Here is a 26,177-nt window from a genome sequence, read left to right as displayed (position 1 = left end):
GACAAGTGGTGAGGAGCAGAGTCGGGAGGCAAACTTAGGTAGTCTCACCCCTAAATCTGTGCACTCAGCCCTGTGTCGCGGGTGCCTCCCAGGCGCTACCTCGCTACTGAACCTGAATTTCTACTTCCTCCCAACATACATCCTCCAGTTAGATTGGCTTTCTTGTTGTCCTTCCTTCCTTCCTTTCTATAAGCCTTTCCTAATTTTGTTCCACGCTCACTTAGTGTCCTGATCTTTCTTTCCCTTCTGCTAACTCCTAAAGATCCAGGTTCAAGGTATATGCACTAACTGGAATGTTCCCTGACAACTCTGACCCTAATAGACATTTCAGTTAGTAAAAGCATGGCTTGTAGAACTCTTGGGTGAAAGACGTGACTTATTCCTGCCAGGAAGATATATAGGGAAAGGGTTCATGAAACATTGGGTGATTTGCCTAAATTATCTGGGTAGTTTGTTTACCCTTTCGTTTCATTTTAGCCCAAATCACTCTGTGCTCAGAAGCATATTTGTTCTTATTTCACAAGAGGAAACGTAGTAACTTTACAACAGAGAAACCTGGTTGACACCATCTTAACCAAATAAAGAAATTAAAATTAAGGTGTTTCAAATTAACCTCACCAAGTATGGGACAAAGCAGCATCAGGGACATTCTGATGCAACATACTGAGAGGGACATCACATTACTTATGTACCAATTCTGTCATGAATTACAAAAAAATCTAATTTTTGTCAAATTGATTATAAAAAGCCATTACTAAAAGTCATCATCGCCTGCAAAGGCTTGTGAGTATGTGAGTGGACGAGAAGAAAATCAGCTAACACTTACAGAGTGTTACATGCGGAGGTGCAGCAACAGCGTCCTGGCCCAGGTCATGGCCATGGTCGGGGCAGAGGTCAAGGTCAAGGAGCTTGCTGAGGCAAGGCCAAGGGGAAGAAGTGGCTCCTCATCACTAAGCTGGGCCCCCTGATCAGGACATGAGACAAAGTTCTTGGAGGAGTTCTATCTCTTCTCCCTGTCAAGGAGTCTGAGCCCATTGACCTTTCTCTGGAGGCAGCTCTCAAAGGCGGGGTTTTGAAGAATAGGCCCCTGCAAAAGCTAACCTGCACTGGCCGGTGGACCAAGTTCAAGGCATTTGTCGCCATCAGGGACTACAACAGCTATGTTGGTCTGGGTGTTAAGTGCTTCAAGGAGGCAGCTGTCGCCAGACACAGGGCCATGGTGCTGGCCTACATTTCCATAGATACAGGGTGGCGAGGCCACTGGGGGATCAAGATTGGCAAGCCCCACATCATCTCTTGCAAGGTAACAGGCCTCTGCGTCTCTGTGCTGGTGTGCCTCATTAATACCCCCAGAAGCACTAGCATCATCTGGGCCCCTGGGCTCATGAAGGTGCTGAGGTTGACCAGTATGGACAACTGCTACACTGAGGCCAGAGGCTGTGCTGCCACCCTAGGCACTTTGTCAAGGTCACATTTGCTGGCATCTCCAAGATCCACAGGTATCTCATCCCACCACCCCTAGAAAGAGACCGTGTGTGCAAAGTCTCCGTGTCAGAAGTTTACTGACCTTCTAGTAAAGACCCACAGCAGAGTCTCTATGCAGAAGATCCAGGTTCTAGCTGTAGCCACCACATAGTGTTTTTATACAAGAAAAATAAACTGAATTAAGACTGAAAAAAAATCAGTTGTGTTAACTATACAGAATCCTAGACCTCATCATTAGACCTTCTGATTCAGCACGTGCTGCTGCTGAAGTGACCTCAGACACACCCACCACAGAGATAGTGTCTTATCATCATCCTCATTTTTCAAAGGCTCAGGGAGACCACGCAGAGAAGGGTCTCTCATTGCCCCATACTAGCAGGTTACTTGATCAGCTAATTATCATCTTGAAAAACCAAGAGTTTGGTCCCATGAAGCTACTAAATACCCTGGCACAGACTCCTTCTGGTCCAGGTAGGTCAGACCGTCAGCCAGCAAGTCCAGAATTCTAGCAAGCCCGCATGGAGCCGTATGCTCCCACTGCCAACTAACATTATTCACATGCTTCTGTTTGGAATGAAACTTTTTTAAGCTTCTTTTTTATTTTCAGCATTGTTTTTAGTTCTGTTGCCACCCAAAATTGGGGTTCTCTGCCCAATGCACATAAACAAGCTAATTAATTATGGCACCAGCCTTTGAGGGCAGAAATCAGCTTTTTATTCTGCCAGATTGATCTCCAGGGTGACATGGGGCGTGTGCCCTCAGATCTGTCTCCCCGATTCAGGATTTGGGAGGAAATTTAAGAGGTTAGGGAGAACAGACTGGCACAGGGAAACACTGGCGGGGCAGATTTTGATTGGTGGGCTTCAGGCATTAATGGCGAGGTTCTGAATATTTATGATAGGGTTCTAAGCACGTGGTGGAGAAAGAATTGTAACACCGGATCTTCCTGAATGTGGCATCCCTCACTTCTGATAAGAGTCCGGCTTTCAAGTTGTAGTCCTGCCCTAGTCCTGTGGGAAGGGCATCTTTGGTTCTGAGGTCATTTCAGGTCAAGATTTCTTCTGAAAGACAATCCTTAATCATTTTTGTTGATCAGGGATGGAGGTCTGTTCAAACTGGCTCTAAATGGGCCCAGGATTACAGTTCTTCATTTCTAACACAAAATGTGTCTTTCTCACTTGCATCATTTCAGGCCCTAGATAACTCTCCTCCAGTTATAACGCCGTCACGTCTGCAGAAGTGCGCTCTGTAGACTTACCGTAAAGCTCAAAAAACCTTCAGACATTTCCTTTCACCAAAACACCAAATCCATGAATTTCAATACCTCAGACTTCATCCGGTTGAAATGTGGATTATAAAACAGTACTTGATGAATGAGGAAACAGGAAATGGCCAGACAATTCAAATGAAGTACTATTGGAGAACTGAAGTTTTAAAATATATTTTAATCTTTTTTTTCCAGGAAGTGGACACCAATTTTTGCAAGACAAGAATGATAACGGCACAGTTCTTTGGCAACAGTGTTCGTGTAGTTGTCTGTGTGAAGTCAAGCAGTTCCCGATTGTTCACCTTACTTTCTCGGGGCTTGTGTTCGGGTCCATTGTGAGGCTCCATGGCTCACAGCCGCTTCTCACCGCGGCTCCGGAAAGAGCTGCTTAGACAAGGAAGACGCTGCGGCAGTCACCGCTCTGCTGGGAGAGTCTCCCGGGCGATAGGACGCCCGCGGGCCGTGTCGCCGCCCACTGTGAGGCTAGGCTCCCGGCGCTGTCGGCGGCCGGACGGAAGGCAGGCAGACAGCTCGGCCGCCCGGCGGGTCACCGAGGAGTCGCGGCCGTCCCGCCCCCGTCAAGGCCGCGCGCCTCCTCCGCGGCTGCCTGCGCCCGCGGGCCGGCGGCCCCCTCCCTCCCCACGGCCTCCCGGGGGCGCGGCGCGCGGCGGGCCCCCTCCCTCCCCACGGCCTCCCGGGGGCGCGGCGCGCGGCGGGCCCCCTCCCTCCCCACGGCCTCCCGGGGGCGCGGCGCGCGGCGGGCCCCCTCCCTCCCCACGGCCTCCCGGGACGCGGCGCGCGGCGGGCCCCCTCCCTCCCCACGGCCTCCCGGGGGCGCGGCGCGCGGCGGGCCCCCTCCCTCCCCACGGCCTCCCGGGGGCGCGGCGCGCGGCGGGCCCCCTCCCTCCCCACGGCCTCCCGGGGCGCGGCGCGCGGCGGGTCCCCTCCCTCCCCACGGCCTCCCGGGGGCGCGGCGCGCGGTGGGCCCCCTCCCTCCCACGGCCTCCCTGGGGCGCGGCGCGCGGTGGGCCCCCTTCCTCCCCACGGCCTCCCAGGGGCGCGGCGCGCGGTGGCCCTCCCTCCCTCCCACGGCCTCCCGGAGGCGCGGCGCGCGGCGGGCCCCCTCCCTCCCCACGGCCTCCCGGGGCGCGGCGGCTCCCTCCCTCCCCACGGCCTCCCGGAGGCGCGGCGCGCGGTGGGCCCCCTCCCTCCCACGGCCTCCCGGGGGCGCGGCGCGCGGTGGGCCCCCTCCCTCCCCACGGCCTCCCGGGACGCGGCGCGCGGCGGGCCCCCTCCCTCCCCACGGCCTCCCGGGGGGCGCGGCGGCTCCCTCCCTCCCCACGGCCTCCCGGGACGCGGCGCGCGGCGGGCTCCCTCCCTCCCCACGGCCTCCCGGGACGCGGCGCGCTGCGGGCCTGCGGCCTCGGGCTGGACGTGGGAGCCGGGACCGCGTGGCAGGGGAGCCGCAGCGTCGCCGCCCGCTCCCCGCGGGCCGGGCCGTCTGTGCAGAGCAGGGCGGCGGCGGGTGCGGCGTGGGGAGCGTGGCATCGGTCGGCTGGAGGCGGAGAGCCGGGAGGGGCTACCGCCGCCCGGTGGACTGGAGGGAGCCCCGGCAGTGCCCAGAGAGGACGGTGAGGACAGGAGAGACCCGTCAGGCAGGCACGTTAACTGGCGGTTCATTGACAAACGCTTGTTGAGGCAAATAACCCATAATCAGTCTATAAATCAAAATTGGGGTGAGTTTATTAGGAGCCAGGTCGAAGGACTATAACCCTGGGTCTGTTTTCCCCAAGGAAGGAAGAGCACCAAATAGTGGGGTGTCCAGCGTGGTTGTATACCGTCTTGGAACAAAGAGCTTTCATCTCTCGTGACAAGAATATCTCCTTTACTACTGTCAGGAGAGGTTTAGCTGCCACAGCAAGTCGGTGGTCAGCAGGTCAGTGGTCACAAGGGGAGCACAGCAGGTCAGTAATTAAGCCTTACTTCCCAGAAAGAGATGCTTATCTTTAAAGAAATGCTGATATGGAGGAAGCTACATCTCTGTCTTTAAGGGCATCATTCTCATCTTTGGGGCATAGTAAATATTTAAAGCAGGTGTACAGTGCATGCTCAGCAGGCCACTTCAGGCCCTTTTGGGAAAACAAGGTCAGGCTGAATTAGATTTAAACCAAATGGCTTCCTCACATGCTCCAGTATATCCTATTGCTTTTCCTTTATTTATCAGGAAGAAAATCTACTCTCATACAGAGAATGTTGGAAAAAGGAAGACCTGAGGGTCCCTCTGAATAGGTCAGGGGCTATAGTTTTATTATAATGGTTCTTAAACTTTAGTGTGCGTGTGAATCACTTAAGGATGTTAAAATACAGATTCTGGTTCAGTAGGTCTGGGGTGAGGGCCGAGATTGGGTATTTATAACCAGTCTCCAAGTATTGCTGGAGGTGCTGGTGGAGACTGTCTCCCTTTTATAATGTAAATGAGACTTAAAAATAATAGTAATAATTAAAACCTAGCCTGTTAGATTAGTAGCAGTTTATTGCCTTAGGAAACAGCAGACAATTTATTCAGGACAGATTTCCTGGTCTGTGTAGAGGAAAAGGGCCAATTTATTCAGTATAGGTTCCTTTGGTCTTTAAAGTAAGAAATGGGTGTTCCAGCAAACTTGCTGTCAAGTGTCCCGATTTTCTTCCCTCTGCATGTTCTCTCTTGAACACCTTTGGCTCACCTGAAAGTCTTTCTAGCACTTCTTTCACTTTCCTGTGTCTTGGTGTATTTTACTTAGAAATATTCTGAAAGTTCCCTTAACATGGCATATAAAATTTTAAGATGCAGGCAGACTTGAATGTAACTTCTGCTCTATTATTTACTGTTTTGACAAATGCTTTAGTGTCTTAGAGCCCCAGTTTTCTAGTCTCAGCACACTTTTTTCCCTAAGGAAAAGTCGCAAGTATGGAAAAGCTGTATGGACACATGTGTGCATTATAGTTTTATTTCTGTGAGCAAGAAGTTGGAACCAAACACTTCAGTTATGGGATAAAGTAAATTTTAGTCTGTTTGATGTGACATTGCAGTGGTCTGCAAGGCCCCTGCACGTCCTGGTTTCCTGTTACCTCTGACCGCATCTGCTACTCTTCTCATTGCTCAATTCGCTCCATCCACACTTGGCCTCCTTGCTCTCTCTAGAACACGTCAGATACCATCCTGCATACAGCCTTTGCTCTACTGGTATTCCCATCCTAGAATTCCTTTACTCTGGAAATCTGCTTGGTTAACTCTGTCATCTTTAAGCATTTGTTCAAATCTCATTTTTCTAGCTAACCCACCCTGACTGCACCACTTCGTACTGCAGCCTCTGTCCTCGCCTTGTCCCAGACGTGCGCTCTGATGCCTGCTCTCCTGTTCTTCTCCGTAGCGCATATCCCCTTCTAAGTTATTATATAATGTGCTTCTTTATTTATCATTTGGTATTATTCAGTCTCCCCTTCTGGAATGTCAGCCTGAAGATGGAGATCTTTGTTTTGCTCACTGGTGTATCCCAGGTGACCTGAACAGGGCCTGGTACGTAATAGGCACTCAGAAAGTACTTATTGACTCAGTGAATGAAGAAGCCACTAAAGAGGATGATTTGGATTAAGAGTAGCAACCAGGAAAATGTTTCTGAAGACGAACGGCAGTCCCAGTATAAAAACTGTAGTATTAAATGTTCGCAACTAAAGGTTACCACTTCAGAGACATCTCAGATTGTGTTAAATAAAACTCAACTAAAAGTTGCAAATAAAAAATAAACCTAAAGCCAAATGACACAAAATGTATAATAAGTGTATTAGCTCCAGCTGCCGTAACAAAATGCCATGCACTGTGTGGTTTAAACTACAGAGATGTCTTTCTCATCATTCTAGAGGCTGGATAGTCCAAGATCAAGGTGTGGGCCAGTTCAGTTCCTGGTGAGCTTGCATCCTGGCTTGTAGATGGCTGCCTTCTCCCTGTGTCCTCATGTGGCCTTTCTTTGGTGCTTGTGCGCAGAGACATCTCTCTCCTTCTTATGAAGCCACCAATCCTCCCAGATTAGGACCCCACCCTTATGATCCCATTTAACTGTGATTACCTCCTCACAACCCTATCTCCAAGTACAATCACACTGGGAGTTAGAGCTTCAATGTATGAATTTGGGGGACACAATTCAGTCCACAGCATCAAGCAAAAATACATAAACTAGAACAAGATAATCCATTTCAGGGGGAAAAAAAGATTGAAACAACCTAGTTGCTAATAAATAAGGCTAAATCTTCTGGACAAAGACTGAAAAAGAAAAAAAGAGAAAAATAGCATGGTCCAACTAAGGAAGAGAGAAACCCAAACAGGATTTCATGCAAAACAGAAAAACATCCATTGGCAATATTTGAATGTATGATAAAAAGGTTTTGGGTGGTTAACAGAGGGAAAGGGGGGAGGGAGGAGGGCAAGAGGAGTGATTAGACACGTGTGTGGTGATGGATTGTAATTAGTCTTTGGGTGGTGAACATGATATAATCTACACAGAAATCGAAATATATAACGATGTACACCTGAAATTTATATAATATTATAAACCACTGTTACTGCAGTAAAAAAAAGAATTAAAAAAAAAATTTTTTGGATGTGAGCATGAAAATGTGCAAAGTGGTACACAGATTTGCAAAATCTTTTCAAGAGTACCCCAGGGGGAAAAATCTGAAGAGCATTGAACTAAAGGACTGCATAGCAGTCTCAGTTTAAGCTCAGTGTAGGGGCAGGGGAGGGAAGAGTCAGCTTCTGAAGGTCTTGAATAATTCTCTACTAACGCTTGCAGAGATTGGTGGGCATTCTGATTTTGACTGACAGCCAGCTTGGCTCTGTAATATAGCAAGAACATCAACATGGTTTATATCTTACACACCTGCCATTTGCAACTGTGTGATTCTGGATAGAATATTAATTTGGGGGAGTTTGCATTATCTTAAACATTGTACATGACATGAAAACTTATCAGTATTGTTTGATTGTAATATTTGAACTTTGCATAGTTTAATCCACATCAAGTGACAACACTGTTTTTCCTCAACTCAAACATGTGGTTAGTTCTGGCATGATGTCCTCTTTATGGATTTGGAAGTGAAGAGTGAGTTGAATAAGGGTTAACTGCTTCTTAATCTTATCTAGGTGAGGTACATCCTATCAAAAGTGGTGCCCAAATCTGAACAGGTTTGTCAAATTTCAGGCTCTTTCTGCCTGCCTCTAAAGTGTCTCTGGGGAAAAAAAATCAGGGTTTTTCCATGTTGTTCAGTGACATTAGTTTGGATATGAAGAGTAACAATTCACTTAATTTTCTTAACATATATATATTTTTAAGATGTTCTCATTCCAGAGGGAAGGAACGTCCAGAAACTCCTTCTGCTAAAAAATTAACAGATATAGGAATTAGAAGAATCTTCTCTTCAGAGCATGACATTTTCTGGGAAAGTGTAAGGAAGTTTTTTCAAGAAGAATTGATTCCTCGTCACGCAGAGTAAGTGGACATTTTCCTTTAATATACAGTAGGGGTACTGATATCGAACTTGAAGTGAGTTCGCTCACACATTGTGCAGCAAGCCAATCTCTGACACCGGGTGTAGTGGAAGAAAGTAGGACTTTATTATTGCACAGCACTGAGCCAGGAGAGAGGGCAGCTAACACTGAAATCCCAAAATTCCCCAAAAAGCTAAAAGGAAGGACTTTTATTTGGGGTTTTAGGTAGGGGAGGGGGAGCATATGACCTTGCTGGTCAGAGCTTTCCCACCAGCCTGTGTTTGGCCTTGAGACACTTGCAGAGAGGAAGGAGCCCATGACCTTGCTGGTCAGCAGCTTTCCCACCAGCCCGTATCTCTTTGCAGGGAAGAAACAGTGAATTCAGGTGCTTGTCCTTGGCTGTGTCTGTCTCCATGGAGGATAGTGGATTCTGAAGCCAGGAAGCCAAGGAGTAAGCAGGGAATGAGTGCTTTGCTTTTAACTCATATATGCTGGGTTTAATGTAGGGAAACTGATATCAGGGTCGGTATCAGTACAATAAGGGCCATTTCCTAGAATGCTGTGTGTTCTGCAGAAAAGTTACTGTGTTTAGTGTTTTATAAACATTCTTACTGCTCTTCAGTATAATACAGTGATATTAGGGGACTCAAGCTTATTGAAAGGTTCAAAGGTTTATAAGTGAATTTTAAAATAGATAATTCAAAAATAAGAAGGAGATCAAAAGGTACAAATTTCCATTTAAAATAAATAAATCCTGGAGATGTAGTGTACAGCATGGTGACTATAGTTAATTCTGTATCGCATATTTGAATGTTGCTGAGAGTAGATTTTTTTTTTTAAAGATTTTATTTTTTTCCTTGTTTCTCCCCAAAGCCCACCAGTACATAGTTGCATATTCTAGTTGTGGGTCCTTCTATTTGTGGCATGTAGGACACCGCCTCAGCATGGCCTGATGAGTAGTGCCATGTCTGCGCCCAGGATCCGAACCAGTGAAACCCTGGGCCCCCGAAATAGAGTGCGTGAACTTAACCACTCCGCCGCCAGGCCGGCCCAAGAGTAGATCTTAAAAGTCCTCATCACAAGAAAAAAAATTTTCTAACTATATATGGGGATGGATGTTAACTAAACTTATTGTGGGGATCATTTCACAATATATACACATATCAAATCATTGTGTTGTACACCTGAAGCTAATATAATATTATATATCAATTATACCTCAATTAAAAAGAAAGAAAATTTGGAAATTTGCAACTCAATCTAAGAAAGGTATTTTTGAAAGCTCTGGTTAAGTGGCCACAAAATATTGGTCAATTTCATATTCTTTGTTTTCTACTTTATGAATGACTTAAAATGCATAAAAGCTCAAAAAGGCCAGCATAATGCAAATCTTGGTAGGCAATTGGCTACCTCAAAGTATTTTTATTACTGGGCGAGATATTGATTGATTAAGTAATTACTGATTACATACTTTACTGATCCAAAAACTGTGATTTCTATTAAAGTAGGATTTTGCTATGTTTCCAAAATTTACTCAGTGCCAGTACTTTACTACAATTAGAATGGTTTTTTAAAATATTACTTAAAAAGAGCTTTCATAAGTTTTTATTAATACTTTCTTGGTAAGAATAACCAAAACTAGCTAAACTCTGATGCCATACATAACTAATCTTAGGTAAAAAGCAACCAGCTTCTTAAAGACAAAAGAAATGTAGTTTACTTCACTCTAGGAGAATTTTTGTTTATTTCTTTACTGATTTTAAATTTTGTTCCAGAAAAATTGTTGATGAAGACTTGAAGTAAAAATAATAGAAGTTGACAAATTTGAGGTTGACAATAAAATAGTTCCAAAGTTACTTTAGGCAATACACAAAACATACCAAAGCAACACAGGAGTCAAGCTTTCTTTTAAAATTTCCTGAGGTCTCTGTATTTACCTTTAATCAGTATCTTCAAATACCCTATATCTTACTAACCATGTCTAATTACCACTTAAAAAGATAAAACAAAAATTCTCAGATTGTTTACCTGTCTCCAGCTAGCCATTTCTTTCCTCATTTTCATTTTTAAAGGAGAAAAGCAGAGGTTGCACAATCCTACTAAAATATCTAGTTTTTTCATAAGTTCGTTTGATGGAGCCATGCTGTAAGGTGCTTCTGCTCTTCTGTGGTTTCTACTTAAACTGTGATGAGGTTGCCCATTCTTGTCAGCTGTCATATATGCTCGTCCCATTAGTTCAGCAGTTTAAGGAAACATGCAGAGGGCAGTTGCCTTTACAGGACAGTTTGGGCAAATTCCCACGGCTGTGTGGCACAACTAAGACTACCAGCTGAGAGAACCTACACCCATGAATATCACTGGGTGCGATTTGCAGGTCCAGCAAGTAGTCAAGAGCAGGGGCAGGGAAAGAAAGCGGCAACTATGAAGAGGTTAGGAGGAGAACAAGGAGGAGAAATGGTAAAAGAATCATGCAGGTAGAAGGGTATGGCCAAATGTCAACAATAGTTACCTTAAATTAAGGGAGCATTCCTGCACAAAATCATTCATAAATTCAAATTGTCACCATTTAAATAATACAAAAAAATGTTTTTGTAATTTTACAATGTTTGTTATTTGCAGATGGGAGGAAGCTGGAGAGGTGAGTAGGGAGCTTGGGAAAAGCTAGGACACAAGGCCTGCTCAGTGTCACCATGCAGCCCAGTGAATCGCGATAGCACTGGGAGCCTGGTGCTTGGCAGCTGTGGTCTGTGGGGAGCAGTGAGTGTGGGGACATTTGAAGCTGAGTCTTGTTTGTAAGCACACTGCTCACTGTTCTAAAATCATGAAAACGATGTTTTCTAATCTTCATATAAGATTGGAACTTCACTGTAAGACATGAAAGATTATGCCACCCTGTACTCTTGCACATTTTTGAATGTAGGAAGATAGGAAAATCTCTTTTTAAGTTGTTAAAATAGGTGCTGTTGAAAATTAAAGAGATAGCTTCATTTCTAATTGACCTATTTGGTTATTTTTCCTCCTTTAAAAAGAAATTTTAAAGAGAACAGTAGAGTAGAAAAATATTACTGTCAAATATACCAAAAGTTTTATATATGATAGCAAAGAAAGATTTCACTTGATAAGTGGGCAAAAGATTTGAACCAGTTCATCAAAAAAGAATGCAAATAGACTTTTTTTAGATGAAAAAAGTTCATCCCTACTACCTGGTGGTATCATTGTGGGTATCTACAAAAGTGAGTGAAAATGAAAGATCATAATACCCCGTGCTGACAAGGTTGCTGGGAAAATAACGTACTCATATACTATTTGCAGCATTATAAATTAGAACAGTAAATACTTTGAGGATTAAAAATATGGATACATACAAAATGTGAAAATAGGACTGCTCTTTGATCTAGGATGCCACTTTGGGGAATAATCCCCCAAATTTGGAAGTAATCTAAATATCTGGCAGTGGGAGAATGACTAAGTAAATTATGGTACATAAGCAATTTGTAATATTTTGCAGTTATTTAAGAATATTATTGTGACAACTGTGATTAAAAAAATAAGATTTTTCGTGTCGTATAATTTAAAAAGAAAACAGTTAAGTACAACATTTACACCATGACTGCAGCTGTATTGGAATATATCCTTATGGCAAAGGTAATTTGTCAGAATGAAAATAGTTGCTGTGTTGGGATAATACAGTTGTAGGTGATTAATATTTTTAAATGTTCCATCTTTTAATTCACTAAATAAGTGTTCGTTGAGTTCTGTTAGAGTACTCTTATGTTAGAGCCATAAATTAAAAGAGTAGTAAAAACAAAAGGTTTCGGGGAGACAGGCTATTACCACACAATGTGATAAGATCTTTAATATTTTGTTGTTTTTTTAATTGGAAACCAAAGAGACTAAAAATAGAACAAAATAGCTATTTTGTGCTTTAAATTTTCTTCTTTTTTTCATATTCGAGTTGGGCAGGCCCAGGTTTTAGTCTTCATTCGGATATTGTCATGCCCTGTATTGCAAACCACGTCTCGGAAGAACAGATGAAGCATGTACCCCTGGTGATGGCAGGGAGATGCACTGGTGCCGTGGCAGTGAGAGAGCCCAGGCTGGAGGGTAACTCAACGTTCAATTGGTTTTGAGGTCTTGGAAGCAATGCTTTAACAGCAAATATTTTCCCAGTACTTGCTTTATACAAAGCTGAGATATTAACACAATGTAACAAAAATAAATGATAGGATATGGGTTGAATTTTGGGCAGATGAATTTCAGATGTGGTGTGACATTCATATGGAAATGTCCAGCAGTCTGTTAAAAATATGGATTTGGAACTCTGGAGACAGACTGTAGGGGCAAGAGGTTTGAAAAGCCATTCATGTATAAGCAAGAACTGAAGCAACGGGAATGAATATGATCATGTATTCAGTCGTTTGACGGTTCTTAGTAAGTGCCTTCAGTGTACCAGGTATACAGTGGCGAACAAAACAGCTGTGGGCCCTGTACTTATTGAAGAGAATGACAAGAAACAAATGAATATGTTCATAATTATAAATTGTCATAGGTACTGTGAAGGAAACTAAGTGCTATGCCAGAGACTAATGGTACATGTGTGTTTGGTGGGGAAAGAAAAAGCGAATTTAGATAGAAGCACTAGGGAAGACCTCTGAAAAGTGGTGATATTTAAGCTGAGATCTGACAGATGAGAAGGAACCAGTTATGGAAGGATGGGGTGAAGAGCTTCCACACGGTGGGACCTGATCCTCGTGCGGTGAAGTGAAAGGATGGAAAGGAGACCGAGGAGGAGACCTGGGTGTCCTGTTTCATTTGGAGCTGCACAGGATGCAGCAACAGAGACAGAAGGATTGAGTTTGAAGGAAATCTCGACAAGTGCTGTCACGAGCCTGAGGGGAAGTGAGTTTGAAAAGGCGATAGGACAGGAGTGAGAAGTTGGTAATGTGAAGGCCACAGAGAGGTTGAGACTTGAGAAAAGGTCACGGCAGGCCACTGGTGATCCTTTGATCCGGACTTCAGTGGAGAGGAGGAGCGGAAGCTGCTTCGGAAGGCAGTGAGATGGTATTGAGAACACAGGCTGATCTTCTCCAGAGTTGGGAGGTGAAAGGCAGTGTAGAGGGGGCGGTAGTTTAACAGGCAAGCGCGGTAAGGAAAATGGTTTAGGTAAAGAGAGCAGTGACCTGCAGGCCAGTGGGGCAGAGGCTGCAGAGGAAGGACCTGAGGACGTGGCAGAGGCGGTAATTGAAAGTCCAAGACTTGTTTCTGCAAAGATCAGGCCCTAATGATTTAAATGTTCTTTTTTGACACCGAAGTTTATTTTTAAATGTCTTAATATTCTATAGTGTCACTTGGCAATATGCTTGAATTGTATTTATCTTTCCCAGATATAAATCTGTAATTACAGGCGAATACTGATACTTAATTTTGCAAAAATATCTGCCTTTGTTTATTTCTGTTGCCTAAAAATGTGACCTGAAAGAAGTAGGAATTTAATCTTCTTCCTTTGCTTTTAAGATAACTCTCTTAAGATAACTGGCTGACTGCCCAATATTCTGATCACATCACATTAGCTCTCTGATCAGCGTGTTCCAGTTCCAACCCACTTCATGTTACCTCTCATCTAGAGGCAACAGAATAAATGAGAGATCTTGATTTATCTCCAACTTCCACTACAGAGGCTTGCTTGATTTTAGCTTATTTAAATTCTCTGTCCTCATCTGTGGTTAGGAACACGAAATTAAGAAGGACGCTGAGGATGAGGATGGAGAAAAGAGGCGGATTGTTTGGAAGTCTGGTGCGAGTAGTGGAAGGATAGCAGATCAGTCTGATGTTTAGAGAGACCAGCCAAGGGGCCGTGTGGGTAAGAGACAGCGAAAGTGGAGGAAGCCGCCGCGAAGGAGAGGGTTAGAGTGTTGAGGGGTAAGGTGAGAAGTCTAGAGAAAGCACGTGGGAGGGAGAGAATACAGAAGAGGGGACTGTCAGAGGTGGCGCGGCTGCTCGCTGTGTCCTCGCTTTGATCTGGCTTTCACAGAAGGAGGTTGAGTTCGCTGGAAAAGACCCAGGGCTTCACCGCCCCTTGCCTTCCATATACACAGGAGACTCCTTTATGTACACTTATGTACATTTGCACGATCCTGGAACATTTTATATGCTTTCAAGCTGATTGTCTTATTTGGCCCTCCCAATAACCTGTAGGAAATATAGAGATATTGTGATCCCTATGTAAGGAGAAAACAGAAAATGACAAATAAAATATTTTAACCAAGCTCATAGAGCAGATTGATGCTCTGACACCAGCGGTGTGATCATGGGCACAATCTCTGAGCCTCAGTGTCTGTATCAGTGAAATGGAGAAAATGATGCTTACTTAAATGGGATTATTGGGAGAGTCTGAATTCTTGGCAACACTAACTGGTATATTTTAAAGCCATTTTTATTGTTTCATATTTATCATTCAAAAGTTTTTTTTAAAATCAACAAACTGAGCTAGTCCTTACCTTTGTTACCTTTGATATGTCCTTGTATAGAAGAATTATTTTAATAAACCATATACAGATTTTAGTAAACTGATACTTCATACTGATTTATGATGAAAATTATGATGCTAGAATACAACTAAGGTCAGCCCTGTGGCTGAGTGGTTAAGTTCATGTGCTCCACTTTGGTGGCCTGGGGTTTGCCGGTTCAGATCCTGGGTATGGACCTACACACCACTCATCAAGCCTCACTGAGGCAACATCCCACATAGAACAACTAGGACTTACAACTAGGATATGTAACTATGTACTGGGGCTTCAGAAAAAAAAAAAAAAAAGAGGAAGATTGGCAACAGATGTTAGCTCAGGGCCAATCTTCCTCACCAAAAAAATTAAAAAGTGTAAAAAAACAACTCAGATACTTTAAAAAAAAAAAAAAAGAATACAACAGCGTGCAGCTTTAATATGTTCCCTGTAAGCATCCATCCTTTTGCTGAAAACCAGGCTACAGAATGACTCACAGATTTTTGTCATTTAACTTATCCTCTCAAATAGGTGGCCTTGTTTCTAATGTCAGGTGTCCCCAAGACTCCCATCCCAGGGTCTGTGACTTGTCAGGAGGAGTCCCAGGATTCGGCATGTGATCGTACTCACAGCTATAATTTATTACAGTGAAAGGGCACAAAACAAAATCAGTGAAAGGAAGAGCCTCGTGGACTGAAATCCACAGAAACCCAGGAGCAGCCTCCAAGAGTCTGCGCCTGATGGAGTCGCACAGCACCGCTCACTTCCTTCAGCGAGTCGTGACAACAACACCGCTCGCTTCCTTCAGCGAGTCGTGACAACATGTGCAATGCTGTCTCCCAGGGTGGCTTCTTAGGGACTTAGGGCCCGGGGCTTTGTTGGAGGCTGGCACACGGGCGCCTTCTGCCTAGTGTGTACCGTGAGCTGAGGCTGCCGGAAGGAAAGCAGACGTTCAGCATAAGCCATAGTGTCGGCACAAACAGTTTAGGCACAGCGAGCCACTCTCACCCGTTCTGGGAACGGTGAGAACTCTCCTGAAATCCGAATTCACAGACACCAGCCAGGAGCCAAACTCGGAATCAGGCCTTTCCAAGGATAGCAGCTTGAAGCCTGCTGTATTAACTCTTTTCTGCACACTTGACATTTTTAACAATGTAATTCAACTAATGTTTACTGAGTGGCTGTAATGTGCAAAGCGCTGTGCTGGGTGCGGGGCACGTAAACGTGATCTTGATATACACCATCTCCTCAAAAGACTCGAGTCTAATAAATGGGGTAGGTGGGAAAGAGGAGATTTTTTTATTAATAACTGAAATTCAAGGTAAATGCTCTAGGAGAGTGTGTTAGTTTCCTATGGCATCTGTAACAAATTACCCCAAACTCGGTGGCTTAAAACAACGGAAATTTATTCTTTCACAGTTCCGAAGCCCAGAAGTCCAAAATCAATACCAATGGGCCCAAACCAAGGGCCAGACCCCCTCCAGAGGCTCAAGGGGAGAATCCATTCCTTGCCTCTCCCGCCTCCTGCTGGCTGCCAGCATCCCTTGCTGTGTGGCCTCATCACTCCAGTCTCTGCCTCCGTGATCACCTTGCTCCAGCTCTTCTTTGGTCTATGTAATCTCCCTCTGCCTCTCTCTCGTAAGGACATCTGTGGTTGTACTTAGGGCCCATCCAGATAATGCGAGATAATCTCCCCATCTCAAGATCGTCAAATTAATTTCATCTGCAAGACCCTTCTTCCGTATAAGGTCACACTGATGGGTTCCGGGGATTAGCACCTGCTGTCTCTGAGGGTCCTTATTCAGCCTGATACAGAGAGCCGTAAACAGACTACCATGGGGTACAGAATACAAAGACCTACACGGGAAGAAGAATCAGGAAACTCTCACAGCAGTACATGATGGGGACTATTTATACATGATCTAGTCAATGTAGGATATTTAGGGAAATACGAAGCTACCTAAGTGCTCAACAATAGGAGATTGTTTTTAAAAAGCGTGATAAATCCATACAAGGAAATTCTATGCTGCTAATAAAAATTATCTTATAGAAAAACATTAGATATTAAGAGATCAAAATCATACGTATGGTTCCAATTTTATAAAAATACATATAAGTGTGTATCTGTTTCTATAGAAAAATACTAGAAGGGGCTATCCCCATGGCATAGTGGTCAAGTTCAGCATGTTCCACTTTGGCGGCCCAGGTTCACAGGTTCAGATCCTCGATACGGACCTACACCACTTGTCAGCCATGCTGTGGTGGCAACCCACATATAAAGTAGAGGAGGATTGGCATGGATGTTAGCTCAAGGCGAATCTTCCTCAGCAAAAAGGAAAAGAAAGAAAAATACTGGAAGGATGTATTTTTTAAATGTTCGTTCCAGGAGGTAAAATAATTTTTCTTCTTTATCTGGAATATTGTCTGTACTTTTAATATTTTAATTATGAATATTTGTTTTATATTTAGAAAAATAGTCTATTCTACTTTTAGAGCAGGCTTGATAGAAGAAGTGGCATTTGAGACATAGTCTTTTAAATCTAAACTTTTGAGCAACAGAGATAGGTGAAGGGGACCAAGGTGACTACAGGCAGGCTAGTATATGCTGGCAAATAACCTCAGGGATATACTAGGCCATGAAATGTCATCTGAGTCCAATTAGGGGGTCTTGAATGCTAGTTGGACCTTGTTATGCTCTATAAAATCTGGTTAGTTTATGTAATGTTAATCAATATACATTTGTATAAGCACTTTAGAATATAATACATCAGACATGATTTTTCAGTGCATTTGTGTAAACATTCCTATATTAGTTAAAGATCTACTTTTACAATGGTGTAACCTGCTTGAATTATCACATTATATATGTACTTACATAACAACATTTGCATAATTCAATTTTTACCAATTAATTAACTTTTCATCCTTTTTTTCAGTTACAGTGATTTGCAAGGAGTAAGAACAAATGCCAGAAAGGATGGAAGTGACTGGCTTGTCAATGGAAGCAAGGTGTGTAATGAGGGGCTTCGTCGCCCTTCCCTCCAGTCATGCCATGGGTGACAGCGTCTCAAAGACTCCTTGTCACTGATTCTTTCAGATCTAGGGATTCACGCAGGAACTGAGTTTATTTGAGTTCACACAGGAATTGAGTTGTTTTGCTTTGGAGACAGTAAGAATTTTGCAACATTTCTGTTACATGAGATCTGTTCCTCTTCCATGTTGCATGCTCCCTCACTAATATGGAAAATGTTCTTTTAGCTTCCACACAGCCCTTATCAAACCAGAAAAGGGGAAGGGAAGGCTCACATTGTCCAAATATGGGACAAACAATAGTTAATGGTTAATAAATTTGATGTTGATGAGAAACTGGGGAAAAGACTTTCTCATAAGTATCAAGAAGAGTTTCACAAGATCTTAGGTGAAAAGGATAGTTTTGATAGAATTTGAGAGTCCTTCAGTCGTTCTGAGAGTCACATCAATTACAAGTCCCCTCCAATTAAGGTTACAGACAGGCTTAGGAAGAAGTATATCCCTTAGAGTCTAATATCCAGTGATGGCAGAGGGTTTTTTTAACCTAAAACTGTGTCTGGTATACACTCAGTCAACATTTGTTGTTGACTGAGTGTTAAGTGAGGAAAAGATGTTCATTTTCTACACTAAGGAAGTCTTCCCAAACATGTATTTCAAGACCTGCTGAAGGACTAATTTTTGTTTGTTTTCTTTTAAATTTTTAAAAAATTTTCTAATTAGTTTTACATTAATTCCTTTGCATTTACTAAATCATAAGCTTAAATGTTGTGGCACTGTCAAACTGCTATACAATTTTCTAAACACTCTCAATTTCTGTACTTATGCTGTCAAGGACTAATAGCAGTTTGTGTACTGACGTCAGTCTGAGGAACACATTTTGAGCAGCCCAGTTCTAAAGACCATTCTGTAATCTAGTTTGACAGTTACTAGACAGAAAAACAATATCTGTGGTATCAGACTGATCTGGAAAATGTGCACCCTGTCTCACCCTTTGATGTGCTGATATGCATTATGAACCTCTAAAAGTTGGATACAGTATGTCTTATGCCCTAGGAAATTCTCTTTTTATAGACTACCATAAGTCACTGGTGTTTTTCAAATATACTTTAAGAAATATTAGTCTAAATTATTCATCCAAAGGATTATAATAAACAAGTGCCAGCTCTGATATATAATCAGTAAACTCTGCACACACAGGGCTTATTATGACAGAAGAGTTGGAAATTTGGTCAAAAGTGAAATGGAAAACATATTCTCCTATGATTTTAGCTTTCTAAGCAGGCCCAATCTGCTAAGTTACAGCTGTCAACTTAAAAAGCAAATTCGCCTCATATTTTAGCCTCAAAATGACTTTATTCAGGAATAGCCAAAAGAATTGCAATTTAGAATGTGCATGCTATGGTGAACCCAGGCAAATCCAGCAAACAAAGAAGGAAGCTGCTTTTATAGAGAAAAGAGGGAGGGAGGGGCTGCGCTAAATGAAAGTCCATTGGGAGAGAGTAGCAGTTGTGGGGGGGGCAACAGCTGCTCATTAGCTGAGCTGCAGCATTTCTCATTGGCTGGGTTGTGGCATTTCTCATTGCCTGGGCTGCGACCTTTCTCATTGGCTGGGCTGTTGCTGTGAAGGAGTAAAATCTTCCTTCAGTTGTAAGGTAGTTTTACTTCTTGTCAAAGATGCAAGCATCTGTCTCTTCCTGTTTGGTGTAGTTGACAATGTGTGATAGGGTGGGAGAGCTCCGCTACAGGCTTTTCTGACTCTGATTTAGTTAAGGTTTCTTTTATTAATTTCCACACTGTCTTCTATGGGAACAACCCAGGAAAGTACCACTGGCTCTATTTCAAAAACTCTATTAGAAATAACAAAAAATTTAAAGGAGTAAGTAAGTAAATATAGTGCATAGATAAGATGTACCCATTAAAGCATTGACACAAAGTTTTTAATGGTATAGGAAAATAATTATATTAAGTGAAAAGATCATATTAACATGTAAGTGAAAAATCCATATAGAATGTAAATATAGAATAATTTCAACTTTATTTAAAAAGACCAGAAAGGAAGTTCACAATGATATTTGTATGATGGACTCATAGAAGATTTTTTTTTCCTTTTTCTTTATAAGAATATGCTATCTATATAACAGCTACAGTGAGCTTATGTTATAGGCATTCAATACCAAAAAAAAAGAAAGATGACCCTCTGTATGGATAATCCCAGCTCTATTAAAGTTTTGACTGTTATAATTAGGAAAGAAATCAAGAAAGTCCTCTTACAAAGAGAATTACCTTATAACTTTGTTGGAAAAAGAGATTGATTATGGTGGAAATACTCACATTAGGTCAGGCTATTGCAGAAATCATTCAGAATCTATTAACCTTCTTCTATAATCATGTCCAAGAACAACCGTGGGAGAACTCCATTCAGCCTTACCAAATTGAGATCAGAGTGTTAAAGTGAACAATTTTGGCCCTATAGACCGCTCCTTCCTTCCTTTCCATTCTATTGTTTATTACCTATAGTTAATATATGTCTGAGACCATGGATTTAGAGCATATGAGTACTAATTCCTGGATGCTGTGTGATTGAAAACAAACAAAAAAACCCCACCATTTCAGGAATTCAACACAGCTACACAAATGGTCATTAACATCTTAGAAAGGAAAGAAATTGGGAGACCTGGAGGGTTTTTGAGCAAGGGAGTGGTATAACGTAGTAACACTGTAGAAAAATATTTTTACCATGATGTGTAGAATTTTTTTGAGGAATTTGTTTTCTCATTTATTCAACAAACATCCTTGAGGCCTCCTATTGCCAAACGCTATTCTAATTACTGAGGGTAGATATGTGGCTCGGAAACAGCTGCTGCCCTCAAGGAGCTCCCGGGACAGAGAGATGCTGAGGGTCTTTTATTATTGTGTCACTTAGAACCAAGCCACCACTACTGCCTTCATTTTTTCTCATGTAGACAACTCTAACATCATTGGCCCATTTCCCATTATTTGTAAGTGTCAGCATTGTGGATTTTAGAGCATAAATCTTCTCATAAAGGGCATGGGTGTTAGGTGATGAGAGTAACCGACACCATTTTGTACCTCCACTATTTCAAAGGGATAGAGACAAAAATAGATCATTTGAATACAATTTGATAAGTACTAAGATGATGGTAAATTCAGGGGCTATGGGAGCACTTAACCCAGCCTGGGGACTTTGGGAAGACTTTTTGGAAGAGGTGCTGTCTGAACTTCATCCAGGATGAGTAGGACTCATCCTAGCAGAGTTGGAAAAGGGCCTCCCAAGTAGAGGAAACAAGATTTCCAAAGACCCATAGGTAAGGACGACCTTGGAATATGGGGGACAGCAAGTAATTCAGTAGAGCTGATGTGAGAAAGGGGAATGAGGGAAAAGTGGGGCAAGAGGTAGCGGGACTGGTAAGCTAGTGCCAGTTTGTGATGAGTTTTATATGCCGTGCTAAGGTTTAGAATTTATCCCAAAGCCTATGAGGAGCTATTCACAGATTTTAAGATGTGAAAGTGGTGTGATCAGATTGCATTTAGAAAGATCTCTCTGACATCACGATGGATAGTAGAGCTGCAGAAAGATCAGTTGTAGGAACTTAAGTAAGAAACGATGAGGGCCCTAAATAAGATATGGCATGGAAGTGAAAGGAAGTGAATAGATTGAAAAAGTGTTGAAATGCTTAGAGAGAACTAGATGTCAAATTGAATATGAAGCAGTATGATAACACGATTTATTGACCCCGTTCATTGAGATAGGGAAAATAGGTCAATATTCAGGATTAGATGGAAGTAGAGGTGGGAAGGAATATGTTCTGCCCATGAGTTATCAGTTGGAACGCCCTAGAAGCAGGTTGATAATACAGGTCTGGAAGCTAGCAAGAAATTTGACTTAGATAAAGGTTGGGAGTCATCGGCTTATGGATGGCAAGTAAAGCCATGGAAGTGGTTAAGATGACCAAGGAAAGATGCAGAACGAGAAGATAATTATAATATTTGCTCTCAGTATATTTGTTTTCTGAATAAATACTACCTGATAATCTAATATCTCTTATTTAGTTTGTTGTTTTATCCCTCCTTAATCAGTATCTTCCTTATTTAGGCCATTTGGAAAGAAGTAGGCCGACTATCATGAAAATCAAAACTATGCCTTTTCAAACACTGTCAAATCTGAAAGTACAAAGACTTTAATGGTATAATGCCATTTAGAGCACTATAGATTTAGATTCCTTTTTCTCATCTGCAGCTTCTTTCTAAAATACAGTTCATCATTTTTATAGACAATTTTGTTTTAATTTGAGAGAACATAACATCTGTTAATGATTATTATTATTTACAATATTAATAATGGAAAGAAAATGTATAGGCTTCATCTTTGAAGCATTGGGTATTTCCCCTGCTCTGTAATAACCTCATGTGTGGATAATGAACTCTGAAAATACTTGGATAGAGGACAGAGGGTGGTACGGAGCACGTCTTTTCTGATTTTGTGTTCTTGAATGTACTTTCCCCCAGTCGTGCCTTGCACATGGCCCTGAGTTACCGTGGAGCATCACAGTATATCGGGGTGTTGCAGGTGTTCATCGCTAATGGGTGGCTCAGTGATGTTGTGATCGTAGTGGCGGTCACAGATCGTGAAGCTCGCTCTCCTGCCCATGGCATTAGCCTTTTTCTGGTGGAAAATGGAATGAAAAGATTTATCAAGGGATGAAAGCTACATAAAATGGGACTAAAAGCCCAGGTAAGTCATAATATAAATCATATTCAGGTAGTAATTCAGCTTACTCAATTATTAATGATAAATGATTATTTATAAACAATTGGGTTTACACAATTATGCCTTATATAGAGAACTACATATGGCCCAATCATATGTTCCTATGCTAAATTCCAAAATACGCTTTTCAGAAATAATAACGGAAATTTACTCCAGCATTTATGCAACTGCATCTCTTTCTGGTGGTGAGTAATGGAAGTGAATTTTGAATATCTGCTTTAGAAAAGGCAAAATTAACTGCATGACAATAGGCCCTCTATTTATTAAACTGATTAAAGAAAATTATGAAATAAGAACAGGAAATATTTTTTCTATTATTTTATAATTATTTTTCAATTACCAAAAATCCCCTACATATTTTGCTTAATGTGCATTAGAAATCCTTAGTCCTCAGTACCTAGAGAACTGGACAGTATTGGAACTAGAATGACAGAGTATTGAGTGGGAAAGCCACAAGTTGTGGAATCAGATGGGCCTAGCTTTGAATCCCTAGTTTACCACTTCCTCGTTGTGTTCATTAACCACTCCCACATGGTTTCCAGTTTTTGGGGTTTTTTTTTGTTTTTTTCTTAAATGGAAATAATAGTCACCTCATCGGGTTATTGGGAGATTTAAATGAAATAATTGTGTGATCTCTTAGGGTACTGCAGAGTTATTCTGTGAAGATGTACAGTTGCCAGCTAGTGCCCTATGTGAAGAGAATAAAGGCTTCTTTTAAAGATTGGCCCTGAGCTAACATCTGTTGCCAATCATTTTTTTTCCCCTTCTTCTCCCCAAAGACCCCCAGTACATAGTTGTATATTCTAGTTGCAGGTCCTTCTAGTTCTGCTATGTGGGACACCACCTCAGCATGGCTTGATGAGCAGTGCTAGGTCCAGGATCCAACCCGGTGAAACCCTTGGCCGCTGAAGCAGGGCGCATGAACTTAACCACTCAGCCACGGGGCCGGCCCCAGGAATAAAGGCTTCTATTACCTCATGCAAGAGCTTCCACAGGTCAGAAGTATTAAAGATTTTATCTTTTGATTAGATAATGGACTTGGAATTGAATAACATAGAACTATATAAATCCATGCATACAAAACTTGTGATACAGCCAATCATTTGAGTGTAACTTGAAGTCATAAAAAAAATATATGAGTTGTGTAGGCTAGATAAGCAAATAACTGAACTCAGAGGTACCCAGTCAAAGCTTATAAGTGAGTAGGGAAAAATAGATATTTCAGTTCTGTGATTCTTTCTTGGAATGATTTTAGCTTCTTAACTACGTCAAAGATTCTTAGCTCTTTGTAAGGAAGTATCAGCCAAAACATTTGGCAGGTTTTTTAATAATACTTGGGAATCAAAGGGGAAAGCTGTTAAGTTCACACTGAGAAGTTTTGGCCACACAGGGTCAGTCTTCACATCTGTGTTTTTGGAGTGTGGTTGCTGAGTGATCATTGACCTCACAGGTCAACATAAGAGAGTGCATCTGCCCAGTGACTGCCACAGCATGGGCTAAACATGAAACTGGGGACAAGGGCTAGGAACACTGGCATGGAAATAAAATATGAAAATCACCATCAAGATGGAATTAAACTGACTATGGATACCTTTGCACTAATAGGCAGAATTTAAGCTGTGCACTTTACAATGTTGATTTCCAGAGATATGTTAGGAAATGTGATGTGCAGAGATCAATAACTTTGGAATTTCTTTTCTCATAGATGAGTAAAGAGAAGAGAGAATTAAATAAATTACATAGATATCTATATATAGTACAATCATTCATAAAAATAATGGTTTGCTGGGGCTGGCCCCGTGGCCGAGTGGTTAAGTTCGCGCGCTCTGCTGCAGGCGTCCCAGTGTTTCATTGGTTCGAATCCTGGGCGCGGACATGGCACTGCTCGTCAGACCACGCTGAGGCAGCATCCCACATACCACAACTAGAAGAACCCACAACGAGAAATATACAACTATGTACTGGGGGGCTTTGGGGAGAAAAAGGAAAAAATAAAATAAAATCTTAAAAAAATAAATAAATAAAAAATAATGGTTTGCTTTAGAAAGTTATTACAGATATGTTAAAACATTCTTATAAACCTCTATGGGAGCCTTTTCTTATAAAGAATTAAGAAATAAACTAATCTTTAGGAGTTTTATAAAGGTTAGTTATAGAATTTATTATTATTGAAATCAGGTGAAAATCACTTTTGTAATTAGAATAATGTTCAAGACCTAATTTTTGGGTTATAGGAAAGGCTATTGATTGCTGAGTTGGGAATTTCAGCCAGTGAATTCATGTTTGAAGAAACGAGGACCTACGTTAAACAAAGAGAAGCCTTTAGGAAAACAGTTGCACATATACAGGTAAGTTTGTCATCATGGTTTAGTATTAGATGATATCACTTTCCTCATCTGAAATGCATCTAGGCTAAACATAAATATGGAGTAATTTTCCTATACGTGTTGTTAGAATCCATCGGAGTGGATGAGGTCACTGAAGGAGAGAAGGTAGAGAGTAAGACAAGAAGCGAGCCTAGGACAGAGTCCTGAGAAAAATTACAAGATTTAGAGGTAGAATAGGAAAGGAAGAGCTTACAAAGACAACTGAGAATGGACAGTTGGAAAAGAGAAAGCAAATCAGGTAAGTGTTGTCAGAGAAGCCAAGAGAAAGAGGATTTCAAGTAGGAGGGAGTGGGCCACATGCTGCTTAGAGGGAAAATAAGATGAAGGTCAAAGAGTGCCCATTGGGCGTAATGATATGGAGGTTTAATTCATAAGAGCCATTGATGGACTGGTTTGCAGGTGGTGCCAGACCAGAGTGAGTAGAGGAGGAAATGGAAGTGAAGAGGTAAAAATACTGATGGCAGGCAACTCTTTCCTGAGTTTGGCCCTGAATGGTGGCTGAGAGAAAGGTTGATGACTGGGACCAAGAAGAGAAAAGGGAGGAGCAAGTAGGGAGGAATTTTGGGGGTCAAGCGAGATATTTAGAGATGGTTAATTTTTTATTATTATTATTAGGATGAGAATGCTGGAGCATATTTTAATACCTAGAGAAAGGATTTAGTAAAGTGGGAAAGATCGTAGATATGGAGAGGATGATGAGCTGCGTATGATCTTTGAGAAAGTGTGAAGGTGGGTGGCAAAGCACATGGAAAGATAGGCCTCCCCACTCGTACAGGACAGGAGAGGTGCTGCCTCCATTGTAGCAGGAAGAAAAGAGGAAAGGATGGGCATGGGTTCAGCTCTGTTGGTAGAAAATGGCAAAAGCTCTCTTCTGAAGACTTCCATTTCCTTCAAGAACAATAGGGAAATTAAGTTCTTGAAAGAGAAGTAGGTGAAGAGGGCATGTACGTGTCCGAGGAGAGTGAGGAAGGTTTGAAATACCCATTCAGAGTGAGAGACTGAACTAACTAGAGAAACACAATAAGCCTGCTTGCAGTATCCAGGGCTCAGGTGAGGTTACTGACCATGAATTTATAGTGGTCCCTTCTGTTTTTGTGTGCATCAGTCTTACTAGAAGGGTTTAACTGCCAGGTTCAAGCACAGAGAAGGTGGATGATTGTGTTTAATTAGGGTTGGGTTTTACCAGGAAGTTTAATGT

The 26,177-nt window shown here is 42.2% G+C and overlaps 2 protein-coding genes across 27 annotated transcripts in view; both read left to right on the top strand.

Annotated features, from left to right (window-relative positions):
• Positions 1-836: 836 nt before the first annotated feature.
• LOC139083194 (small ribosomal subunit protein uS5-like) lies at positions 837-1,522 on the top strand. Its single transcript, XM_070618155.1, has 2 exons — positions 837-917; positions 1,022-1,522. The coding sequence occupies exons 1-2, from the start codon at positions 837-839 to the stop codon at positions 1,520-1,522; spliced, it is 582 nt and encodes a 193-aa protein (XP_070474256.1).
• A 663-nt stretch (positions 1,523-2,185) lies between these two features.
• The window catches only part of ACADL (acyl-CoA dehydrogenase long chain), a 53,110-nt gene continuing 29,118 nt past the window's right edge, over positions 2,186-26,177 (top strand). For 6 of the 26 annotated variants that reach the window (XM_070618169.1, XM_070618171.1, XM_070618167.1 and 3 more), the window contains exons 1-7: positions 2,186-4,383; positions 4,546-4,716; positions 8,134-8,274; positions 17,710-17,782; positions 22,392-22,556; positions 23,400-23,587; positions 24,827-24,940. In XM_070618169.1, the coding sequence (XP_070474270.1) occupies positions 3,098-4,383; positions 4,546-4,716; positions 8,134-8,274; positions 17,710-17,782; positions 22,392-22,526 (1,806 nt within the window). In that variant the 5' untranslated portion in view covers positions 2,186-3,097 and the 3' untranslated portion in view covers positions 22,527-22,556; positions 23,400-23,587; positions 24,827-24,940. Of the gene's footprint in view, positions 4,384-4,545; positions 4,717-4,976; positions 8,275-8,638; positions 8,725-12,228; positions 17,163-17,709; positions 17,783-22,330; positions 22,557-23,371; positions 23,588-24,297; positions 24,801-24,826; positions 24,941-26,177 lie in introns of those variants that run through there. The other 20 variants (XM_070618176.1, XM_070618179.1, XM_070618182.1 and 17 more) reach the window with 17 other exon arrangements.

This window comes from Equus przewalskii, chromosome 5 (genome assembly GCF_037783145.1).
Source record: "Equus przewalskii isolate Varuska chromosome 5, EquPr2, whole genome shotgun sequence".
NCBI classification, from domain to species: domain Eukaryota; kingdom Metazoa; phylum Chordata; class Mammalia; order Perissodactyla; family Equidae; genus Equus; species Equus przewalskii.
The sequence above is the reverse complement of the archived record's forward strand: the minus strand, read 5'-3'. Positions and strand labels throughout refer to the sequence as shown.

What these genes read in the sequence shown, in the direction of transcription:
- LOC139083194 (XM_070618155.1), top strand. Translation starts at nt 837, where the DNA reads ATGCGGAGGTGCAGCAACAGCGTCCTGGCCCAGGTCATGGCCATGGTC. An exon ending in AGGTCAAGGAGCTTGCTGAG is followed by an intron (nt 918 to 1,021) that starts GCAAGGCCAAGG and finishes CTCCCTGTCAAG; the next exon opens with GAGTCTGAGCCCATTGACCT.